Source organism: Heterocephalus glaber, unplaced genomic scaffold (genome assembly GCF_053883595.1).
Source record: "Heterocephalus glaber isolate CG9 unplaced genomic scaffold, H.glaber_assembly_v1.0 deba00001451, whole genome shotgun sequence".
Taxonomy (NCBI): Eukaryota; Metazoa; Chordata; class Mammalia; order Rodentia; family Bathyergidae; genus Heterocephalus; species Heterocephalus glaber.
In genome coordinates this window covers 1,273,138-1,285,051 of record NW_028258301.1, presented here as the reverse complement: position 1 = coordinate 1,285,051, position 11,914 = coordinate 1,273,138, and the positions used below count along the sequence as shown (strand labels likewise).

The following is an 11,914-nucleotide window of genomic DNA, read 5'->3' as shown; positions in this document are numbered from 1 at the left end:
ATTTGGATCACATTTATCTATTAATGGTTTATCTTTTCTTTTTTCTTTTTCTTTTTTTTTTTTTGGTACTGGGGATAGAACTCAGAACCTTGCGCTTTCAAGGCAGGCAGAGGAACCACTGAGCTAAACCCCGGCCCCTGGATCACATTTATCTAAAAGAGATGCAATATAGAACGTGTTTAAGGGCACAGACCTCAGAACCCACCAGCTGCTTTTGAATTCCAGCTCTACCATTTACTCATTTTGTGACCTTAGGCAAACAAGAACTCTGGGCCTTTGTTTCTTCACCTTTAAACAAGGTTGATTACAGTGTTTCCCTCACAAAGATGGTAGGAAGATGAGTTAATACACAGAATGTGCTTGGAATAATGTGTAGTGCAGAGTAAGCATAACACTGTGCTAGCTAAAATAACACTGGGATGATAGTTCTGATCTCTGAAATCAGGTTTGTTTTACAGATCAACTGAAATGGTGAAGGTGAAAGAAAAGTATCACAGTTATAAGTGCCTGAAGGGATCTAAGATCATCCAAATAAACCTTTTCATCTTAAACTGGGAAATCAAGACTCGGAGATGGTAGTAACTGGTCCAGAATCACATTTGATTGAATGACAGAGTCCAAGTCTCCTAAATTTTGTTCTCTACATTGCATCAAAGAAAGCAACATCTGAATATAGTTGACTCTGGATAATCCCTTCAGTTGGTCAGTGGACCTGTTGCCAGTGAATCCACTTTCCTTAGATGAGCTGCATTTGAAATGGAGAGAAAACACACACACACACACACACACACACACACACACACACTGATTTTTGAGGTGGCATGTTGGTGCAGGGGATAGACGGCTGAGGGTTCAAGACATGATAGAGAAGAAATATTTTTCAGGAATCAGAGCCAGCTCCATATCATTATTTTAGCTAAAACTCAATTGAATTCCTATACCCACAGCAAGTTTTAATCATGGGCAAATCCATTCTGACTTCAAAGTATATATATTTTTTTCTCTAGGTAGTAAGAGAGCTCTTTGGTAGATACTAATGTGTCATGTCCAGGAGAACATAATTAGGATCGAGACCTCTGAGTTCAATTCTCCCTTAGATTGATTCTGTTTTGAATTACATTCCCCAGTTGGAATGATCAGGAATACTGACCGGTGGGTTGGAGGAGAGGGAAGGATAGGAAGATGAGCCTATGAAGAACAGGAAATGGAATTATAGGGGGATTATTTGACCCAGGAAAGACACAGGTCCAGGTGACCATGATTCCTGTTCTCAAATCATTTAAGGGTGTCATGGGGCAGAGGAAATAGAAGCAGAGAGATCAATCATTGGGGTGGGGTTGGGGGTTATTCCAGGAGAAAGATTTCCACATGAAATAAAGGAAAATTTCCTGACTATGAGAGGAGCACAAAGACAGTGTGGTCCCCACCTGGAATGTATGCTTTAGAAGCCATTTAGATGTGAGCCTGACAGCTACTTGTCAGAGATGGGAAGGTTGGAACTGACCAGTCAGACTAGGTAAGTTTGGGGGGAGGGTCCCATCTACTCCAAAATTTTCAGATTCTTGGAGTCCAAAAACCAATGACTAATTCCATGTAGTTCTCACAGTCAAGAACTAACTAGAAAGCAACAAAATCAGAAACTCAGGACCAGTTCTTTATGTCTCCTGTATTTCTTTGTCTTTCTCTTTCTCACACTCATTTGCTTGCTCTTTCATACAGCAGAAACCTTTGACATTTTCAGGAGATAATCTTTTTCTTTTAAGTGTGTTTCTGACTCAGGCTTTGTTGCTTTAGCATCACTAGAGTCTGAGCTCTCAGGAGATTAGCGCTGGCCTGTCACCACAGCAACTGCCCAGGCCCTGTGGGCATCTGTGGTAACAGGTACAGGACTGTGCAGTGAGAAGAAGTCCCACAGGGATCCTGATATGAAACAAGAAGGTTGTACTTTGCAAAGCTTTCTTTAATAGGATTAGCAATGCAGGTGGGCCTCACCTTACACTTTTGGCCAGCCCCTGAAAAGTGTGGGTATGTCAAATTTTGGTAAAGGAGGAAATCTCATTTCACCAGTGGAAAAGAGACTCTCTTTCTAGGTCTCCATCTCAAATCTCGTTCATAAAATGCAGTTGTCTTTTGCAAAGGGAATTCTCCATCCATGCTATGTTCTGTGCTGTTAGTCTAGTGCTGAGTGTCTGTAAGTGGGGCCATCTTCAGGGAACCCCAGGGGCTGGCTAAGAACAGCAGGAACTCAGCTTACTCAGGGGTGGAAGTGGACAGTGTGTATCAGGGAGAAGCAAGTGTGCGTGGGGCCACAATGAAGGGAGGTTAGAAGGGTGGGCCTTGCTTAGCATGAGCAGTTCTGTTGTAGCAGCGGTGAGGTGTCTGAGAGACGCGTGTTCTTGGAGGTACCCAGCACGGAGGGATCTGTGTCCAGTGAATCAGACATCTTATCGAAAATGGCATCCACCAGGCGCTCGAAGGCCTGCCTCACACTGATGTTCTCCTTGGCACTGGCTTCAAAGAAGTCAAACCCTAGGGAGAGAAGAGATACAGGTACGTATTTTTCCCATCCCATTAACTGGAACCCTTTTGTGCCTCCAGCCATGCACTCTGGATCAATACAGCCAGTGCTTGGAAGTGAAGTAAGAAGGCCTAATTCTAAGGGCAATGGATTCTGCTTCAAAGAGACAGTTCAGGGCAGGGGTTATCTGCACTGGTTTTAGAGTCGGACAGACCCTGGCTCTACTATTGACCAGCTCTTTGATCTTGGCAAATCACTTACTCTCTTTCCAAATCAATTCTCTGGTTGTAAATAAGATCCCTTTACCTACCTCATAGAGTTATTTCAAATATGAAACAAGATAATACATACGAAGTATATGGTCCCATGCCTGACACAGAAGGGGGATCACTAGGTGTTTGCAGAAAGAATGAATACATAAATACATGTGGAGGACACTTTCTACTTTCTAAAACATTGACTACAACCATTATCTTATTTGTTCTTCATGTCATTCTGGGGGAAGGAGTGTCAGTCATACCCTCTTCATGTCACTAATACAGATACTGTGGCTTAGGGAAGTAAGCTGGCTTGTCAGAGGTAAGTAAAAGCACCATTATGAGAACCCAGGTTTTGGACTTTTGAGCAGGATTTTCCTCTTTCCTCTGCTTCCCATTCAATCCAACCCCTTGCCAGCTCTAGTCTGAGCTCTTCGAGGGACCTCAAGAGCCACAATAAATAAGCTTTATTTTCCCTTTCTACTATAGATATATTGGCTTATGTCCACTCAATGGGGTTCCTCCTCCCTAAATTCTACTGGAATAATCCTACAGATCTTTCCTTTCCCTGAAAAAAAACAACAAAAAGACCAAGGAGAACTGCACCTAAAATGTCCTTCATACTTAATTTTTTTGGTACCTCGAGATCCTTAATGACACTTTTTGTGACATGGAATAAAACCTAATTGTCCTATGATATCTCCTGATTCCCTCCTAAGAACCCTGACCAGCCTGATAAGCTGCCTTTCCATCATGTTCCTGCCCCTACTCACTGTCTCCTTTCCTTCTTTCCAAACCTTTATTTCTCCTCAAAAGCCCTCCTCCCTTTTAAAAAAAATTTAGTTTCTTTTTCCCTTAAGTTACTTGTACTTTCTCTTTGGAACACATAATATCTAATGAGCACCTACTATATGCCAGATACTATGGTAGAAGCTTTACAAATATCTTATTTAATCCTCACACCAGGCTGTTGGTAGATATCATCCTTTCTAATTTATAAATGAGAAAATAAAGGCTTCAGTGGATTATATAACTTGCACAGGGTCAGATGGCTAACTCAGTGGGAATTGGGTTCAGACTTAGATTTGCCTGGCTCCAAAGTCTGTATACAGCCCTACCTCTCATTTCTTCCTCTTTTCCCTTTCACTTTGCATTTTTCCCCTCTTCTTTATATCTTTTTCTTTGCAAGTTTGTTTGCTTTGATCTGAATACCACAGTGTCTGAATCTGGGCAAGTCGCTGTACCTATCTGAAGCACTTAACCTCTCTGACCCTCAGATTCCCACCTCTGTTAAGTAGGAATAATAAGTGTCTTCCTACTGAAAGCAGTTGAGGGGATTAAGTGAGACAATAGATAAACTGCTGTATAAAAGTGCCTATTATGACAGTTTCTCTCTGCTCTTCTGCTGTCCTTTTGTTCCTCTTACCTCTACCCTCTTTCCCCTTTTATCATCTTCTCCAACAAAGGAGGGGTCTCTCTCCCTTTTCCTTCTTCTTAGTATCCCACCAGCCACAGCATGGCCTGAAGCCCCAGGTACAAAGCTCCTCTTCCCAGTCCTCCCAGCTTGAAGGCACTCCCAGCTTCCAGCTCCTGGCAGGCAGCCTCTCCCAGCAGCCCATTTCCTGACCTGAGAAAAGCAAGCTGCAGAAACACTTGCTAATTGCGAGCATGTGACGGTAAAGGCAGCGGCTGCTCGTTATCCTGAAACTGTAGAAACACAGTCAGCTTCAGAGACTCTTCAACCTATTCTTTTTCCTTAATAAATATCACAAAAATTCTTTGACTGGCTAATGGCAAGTGGCAGTGTTTGGAGAAGTGGAAGGGAGGGTATTGCTTACCAAGGGAAGGGGCAAAAAGGTAAAGCAGTAAATAAGCTTTCACTGTCAATTTGGATGAAGAGGAAGACATAGGTCAAGGCTAGGGGAACAAATCCCTTCTGAGGAACTGGGACTAAGGGGAGGACATGCCATATTTTACAGGTGAGCAGTGGGGAGAGGCCTAGGAGTCAGTCTGGATTTGAATCCAGTCTCTGTCAGCCAGTACCGTGTTTCCCTGAAAATAAGATCTAGCCAGAAAATAATCAGCCTTGATAACTAGGGATCAAAACTGCCTGCCCTCACTATTCTCTCAGTGGCTACTCTCTAAGGCAGGTAAGGCAAGGATAGGCTGATTGGGGCTGGCACTTTGGATCCCTAGTTATCAAGGCTGATTATTTTCTGGCTAGATCTTATTTTCAGGTAAAAGGGGGTAGCTGTAGGCCTTGGGGAAGTTGTCTAACTGCTTTCAGTGTCCACTTCCTCCTCTGTAGAATGGAGTGGATATTACCTATTTCATGGGTGGTAATAACTAAATGCACAAAAGTCTGAGCAATGACTGCCATATGGAATAAATGCCCATTACCTTCCCATTTGTTCCCCACTCACTTTAGTCTCAGCTTCTTAGACTTTCCTTTTTTCCAAGACTTTTGGGCAAGGCCTCTTGCTCTTCATCATTAAGGTCAATCAATAAACCAGGTCTTTACTGAACACTAACATTGTGCAAGGTGTTGTGTTGAGTGCCAGGGACGTGGAGAGACTGAATCTAGTTGTGGAGAAGGCACACTAACAAGAGTCTCAGTTCCTCACTTCTGCATAGTCCTTTACAAATGCAATTTTAAAACAATCTTGTGATGTGGGTAGGGCAAGAGAGGGCTTATCACTTGTAATTGCAGATAGGAAAACTGAAGCTCAGAGATGGAGCATAATAAGGACTTTATCCTTTATACCTCTTTGTTTTGCTCTCTGTTGGAACAGTGACAGGACAAGCTATAGCATTCTAACACAGAGGAACCAGAAGCCATGCAGGAATGCAGGAGGAGGGAATGGAAGGGGAGGGAAGGGGAAGGGAGCTTCCTGAAATTAGTACAAAATGTGAGCCTTTAATGTCAGAACTGAGCAAAACTCTTCACCTAACTAACTTGTCTTATTCATTCTTCAGGACTCAGCTGAGATGTGGCTCTTCATTTTCCCCTGTGCTTCCCTCTGCCACAGCACTTTTTACCTCATGTGGTAAAGTGCGTTTGACAGGGAGCACTCTGAGAAGGGACTGGGCCATTTATTAGAGCCCCAGCACCAATGGAGGAATAGGTGCTCCACGAGTGGTGGTTGAATAATGGAGGTAGGAATGAGCACTTAGGGTGTGTTTGAGGGGGGCTAGATTCTGGGGATCATTTATGGCCCAGCTCAAAAAGCATGGCAAGACCCTGTGCCAGACCCTAGGAATACTGTGGTGAATCAGATACACAGTGTGCCTCGGTTTACAAACTTAATTTGCTTTATGATTTGGGGGAAGATGGCTGCCTTTGTGTTTGTGTGAGGAAGATGGCTGTAGTTGTGTTTGTCACCCGATGTGGAGTTTGTTAATGGAAGCAAAATTCTGCCAAATGCTTTTGTTTGCAAACGGAATTGTTTGCAAACGGAAGTGTTCACGAACCCAGGTGTTACTGTAGTTCCTACCTTGAGGAGCTCCTAGTCCAGGGTGAGAAGTAGACATCTGGACCATATTATAGTGATAAATGCCAGAGCAGTGATGAGCCAAGGGAGTGTTGTGACACAGAGGAGGCACTTAGCCAAGACTGGGCACCAGGGAAGGTTTTTTTGGAGAAGCTGTTGCCTAAGCAGGTATCAGCTGGACAAAGACATGTGATTGTCACTGGTCATTTGAGAGATGCAAATGAAAACAATGCTGAGATTCCACTTCACTCCAGAAAGAATGGCTGCTATCATGAAATCAACCAATAACAAATGCTGGCGGGGCTGTGGGGAAAGAGGAACCCTGCTCCACTGCTGGTGGGAGTGTAGACTGGTGCAACCACTGTGGAAATCAGTATGGAGATACCTCAAAGAACTAGGACTGGAAGTCCCATTTGACCCTGCTATTCCACTGCTGGGGATCTTCCCCAAAGAATTAAAAGAATCATACCACAGTGATATATGTGCGCCCATGTTCATAGCAGCGCAGTTTGTAATAGCTAAAACTTGGAAACAGCCCAAATGCCCATCCACTGGAGACTGGATAAAGAAAATGTGGGGTTTTTTAATAAAATGGAGTACTACTCAGCCATAAAAAATGAGAAATTAGAGACATTTATAGCTAAGTGGATGCACATTGAGGCAATACTCTTAAGTGAAATAAATAGGACACACATGTATAAATACTGAATAGTTTCTCTGGTGTGAGAAACTGAAAGTGTAAATAAGGACTAAATGTATAATAGGTAATGTGAAATAGGAAGAAAAGGGGCAAAGGGGAAGGAAGTAGGAGGGCTGGGGAAAGGATTGAAGGGAATGGGATTAATATGAGAAAATGGAAAAATAGGAACAAAATCTTTGTAAATAGGGAGGGCTGGAGGGGTTGAAGGGAGGGCTGGGCAATGGTGAAAAGTAAGAACCAAGAGAGACTATGTAAAGGTGCAAATTTCCAATGATGAATGTCATTATATTGTATACCTAAAATGTACCAATGATTAGAATGAATAATCGATAATGTAAAATAGGAAGAAAAGGTCCAAAGGGGTAGGGGTAGTGGGAGGGGCAGGGGAAAGGAAAGAAGGGAAAGGAAAAATGATGAGAAATGGAAAAAATGGAAATAAAGTCTTTGTAAATAGGGAAGGGTGGAGGGCGTGAAGGGAGGGCTGGGAATGGGGAAAAAATAAGAACCAAGATGCATTATGTAAAGGTACAATTCCCAATGAGAAATGTAATTGTGTTGTATACCTACAATGTACCAATAAAAGAATTTAATACAAAAAAAAAGACATGTGATTGTGAGTGTACACATGTGCACATGCATGTATAGTGCACTGAGCAGGAGAAACAGTATGAGCACAGAGAAAGGGCAAAAAAACCCCAAAAAACAAAAACTCAAGCCTTGGTATACACTAGAAGGACAATAGCAGTTTGTTATCATTAGAGTAGAAAAAACCAAAGCAATGAGACATAAGCCCATAAAAGGCCAATCATAAAGAGCTCATATATCGTGCCAAAGAGAAGTCTTCACCGTCATCTTAAAGGTACCCAAAGCATGAGAACTTTGATTCAAGTTACCAGCTCACAGATCTAGTCAGCACAAGAATCTCTTTTGCTTAGCAGGACAAACCCCAAAGCACCCCCAATCCAATTACTGTCAGACTCCTGAAGGCCCTTCATTAGTAGGCCTAGGTGGTAACCTTTTCCTCAGGTTTATTAATAAAAGTTCTCAGGAGCAGAGAATCTAGTAAGACAGGAAGATGACAACCAATTAAGCAGAATAGCCACCCCTAACCCAGACCTTTCTTCCCTCTAATGGGCTTCGGAACAACAAGATTTCTGCAGTTTTTAATGAGGCCCAATACTTAACTGAATCCAAGATTCTCCGTCTCTCAAAATGCTGTTTCCCTATCCTGGCCAAAGGCAGCTATTTCAGATCCACAGTCTGTGTCCATACTGAATGCCTCTGAGCTGGACTTTAGGTTCTATTTGGAAACTTGTAAACAGCTAAACTCACCCCTTCATGCCTCAACACTGCCTAGAACATTTATCCACTACCATTACATTCAAATCTCTTTCCCATTCTACTGTGACACCTCCTCATATCCAGTCATCTGTCAACCTTCAACTCACTCACACCCTTCTGGTCACTGACAGTTTTGCCAAGGGACTCATTTGTCTTTCTTTCCACCCTAGACTTACTCTCATTCTACTACTCAAAGTACCTGAACACTTCATGTTCACATGTAAACAATTCATCCAACACATTGGCCTATTAATTTAACCAGTGACTTCTTCTTGCATTTTGCTTCAACTATGCCCCGGTCTTATCACTTCAACTGTTTTGACTTGGATTTGTGTCACTGGAACTGAATGACATCTGATTAATTTCAAATCAGCCTCATTAACTTAAAACCAAAGTCAGATTTTTATTACTATAACAAAATACTGGACACAAGGTACTGGTGAAGAAAGAGGTTTATTTGGTTCACAGTTCAGAAGATTCAATGTCCAAAGGACATGGGGCAGTATGGTGAGGGCTGCCCCTTAGCTGCACCATCTCTTGGCCAATAACAACAGCAGAAGTGTGTGTGGCAGCAAGAAGATTACATATCTTGAGCCAGAAAGCAGAGAATTGGGGAGCCAGACTTTCTACTTTTATAAAAACTCTCTCAAGAAAAGGCAAGGGGTCCCACAAACTGCCTTCTAAGAGCACACCCCCAGTGACCTAAGGACTTCTCACAAAGCTCTACCTCTCCAGGTTCCACTACCTCTCAGTTCTGCACCCCTGGGGACAAAACCTTCAATCACATTACACCCTTGGAGAACATTCCAACCACCTCCGCATCACAGCAATCCTGCCTGGCCTGGCCTTGGCTTAATCACCCTGACCCATACTACGCTGCAGAAACATCAAGGCTTTCTCATTTTGTGTCTTTGCTCATACTATTACTCTCTAGTTCAGTGATGGCGAACCTTTCAGAGACCAGTACCCAAAGTGCAACCCAAAACTTACTTATTTATTGGAAAGTGCCAACATTGCAATTAAACCTGAATACTAAGTTTTAGTTTAGAAAAAAAAAACTCATACATTAACATCTTTTGTCTTAAAAGAAAAACAAACAACACACATGCCATACATTCACCTCCACTGCTCTAGCTCCCACTCCTAATGAATTTCATTACTCACCTGTGAATTTCTGATCCCAAAGAGCTTGCTCTTTCTCTTCCCCATTCTCTTCCCCATATCCACCACTCAGAACATATCCTTTACTCCCATGGTATTTTGCACAATTGCTTTATTCAGATTCCAACCAAGAAAATGGGAACTATTCTTGTCATTTAAACTAGAGGAAATTGGTTAAATAGGCAATGGAAGAATTGAGAAGCTAAACCGAATAGTGAAAAATTCCAGAGATCATCAACAAAACAACAAAACAAAATAATTACGAGAGGCAAAGGAAGCTGGAACCAAAGGAACAGGCATCACAGAGAAGTAGCTGGCCCACAGAAGAAGAGCCAGCCAATGTGGGGGATACCCAGGCTTTTCTCTCTTCCTCACCTCCAATCACCTGCCACTGTTTCCCCTTAGGTAAGCTCAACCAGAAGCCAGTCACAGGGGCCTGAGAAACCCCGCCTGCAAAGGTCAACCTCCCTGCAATGGGTTACAGGAAGCAGACAGAGCAAGAGAAGGATTAAGAATGACAACAAACAGGCTGAGGACTGGCACAGTCATCTACCCTGACTCTCTGACTTCATCTTGCCCTACTGTCCCCTTGATTGTTTAGTCTCTGTGACATGGCCTTCTTTCAATCTCATGAATGTTCCAAGCTCTAACCCACATTATTCAGGCCATTTTCCCCTCACTCTAACTCCTTGCCTACCTTTTCTCATCCTTATTCTCAGCTTAAGTGTTACTTTCTCAGAAACACGTTGGCTTTCCAGACTAAAATTAGGTTTCTCTTTTTCACTTTGTTCATAGTACATACAGTGGACTTACGTTACTTTTACCTGACCACAATTTCTTCCTTCTGGGAAGCAGCACTTTAAGCAGTCATGGTGGAACTCTACATCATAATACTTGCCTCCTCCAGTCACTGGGATGAACATGTGACATGGGTGACCAATCACAGTCCACCTTGAGAATGATATATAGTGGACAACACAGAGACCTCTTTTTGCAGGAGCTAGTAAGAGATGAACATGGAGCTGTCATCATCCATCCCCAAGGAGAGAGTCTGGCTATAGAAGGAGGCTGAGGGGATATGTCAAGCTGAGAAATATACAGTGCAATTGAGTCCTGGGTCCAGAGGTCCTTCCAGTTACATGAACTAATAAATTCTACTTTTTTGTAAAGCTAGTTTGATTTGGAATTTCATCACACGCAATACAACTCCTAACTCAAACAGAATTTATCACAATTAACCACTTGATTGAGATAATTCATCTATCATATGACTCACCCACTTATATAATTCTTACTTATACAGTTCCTTATATAGTTATTTAATATCCATTTCCCCATGACAGTAAGAATTGCAGCTGGGTTTTTTCACCACTAATTATATCCTAAGTGCCAGGATAGAACCTGGCTCAGAGTATATGCTCAGTAAATATTTTTCAATGAATAGGGGAAATATATGAATAACTATCTACCTTGTGCTGTATGCTTGACAGAATGAAATGAGTCAGAAGTAATCCCTATTCTCAGGAGTTAGAAAGAGATAAACATGTAAATAGGCATGTTCTGGTAAGCAATAGAGGAAAGCTCAGAAAGTTATGTAGGACATAGGTGAGCTCCCATTATATACCTAAATTTGGCCTTCTTCATTAAGGCCTTCTTCAAGTCCCTTTCTGAACCCTGCACTAAGAATCAATCTCATTTCTATTTGTGTTCCAATATGAATTTGATAGATTTATACTTACTCCACCACTTCTAACTACATAACCTTCCTAACTACCCAGCATACCTTATAATAGCCACCTTGAAGGGTTATCGTGAGAATTAAAAGAAACAATGCTAGCTGGGCATGGTGGTGCACACCTGTAATCCCAGCACTCAGGAGTCTGAAGCAGGAGGATTGCTACAAGTTTGAGGCCAGCCTGGGCTACATAGTGAGTTCAAAACCAGCCTGAACTACATAATGAGACCCTGCAGAGAGAGAGAGAGAGAGAGAGAGAGAGAGAGAGCCAGGGATTTAGCTCAGTGGTTTCACCACCTGCTGCGCAAGTGCAAGGACCTGAGTTTGATCCCAGGTACCAAAAAAAAAAAAAGACAGAGAGAGAAAGAGAGAATGCTAAATATTTCATAATGTCTGGCTCAATATACATCAAGTATTATTACCACATTTGCTGCAATTTAAAGTTCAGTGGTTAGGCTCTGGAGCCAGATTACTGCTGGGGTTCAAATCCTAGCTCTACCCTCTTACTAGCTGTGTAACCCGGAAAAAGTTACTCAACTTCTCTGTGCCTCACTTGCCTCATCTAGTAAAAATACACACACACACTGTAGAGATAAGTGTTGTATATATCTTGGAAGGCTTAAAAGGGATTAAACGAGTAATGCTTTAAAACTTTAAAATAGTGCCTGGCACATGGTAAGCACCTAATAAATGTTTAACGAACTCACCTCA

At 42.3% G+C, this 11,914-nt stretch overlaps 1 protein-coding gene across 3 annotated transcripts in view; it reads right to left on the bottom strand.

Moving 5' to 3' along the window:
- Positions 1-283: 283 nt before the first annotated feature.
- Positions 284-11,914, bottom strand: part of Rab3b (RAB3B, member RAS oncogene family) — a 63,767-nt gene continuing 52,136 nt past the window's right edge. For all 3 annotated transcript variants that reach the window (XM_004869252.3, XM_087214839.1, XM_087214840.1), the window contains one exon: positions 284-2,529. In XM_004869252.3, the coding sequence (XP_004869309.1) occupies positions 2,342-2,529 (188 nt within the window). In that variant the 3' untranslated portion in view covers positions 284-2,341. The remainder of the gene's footprint in view (positions 2,530-11,914) is intronic.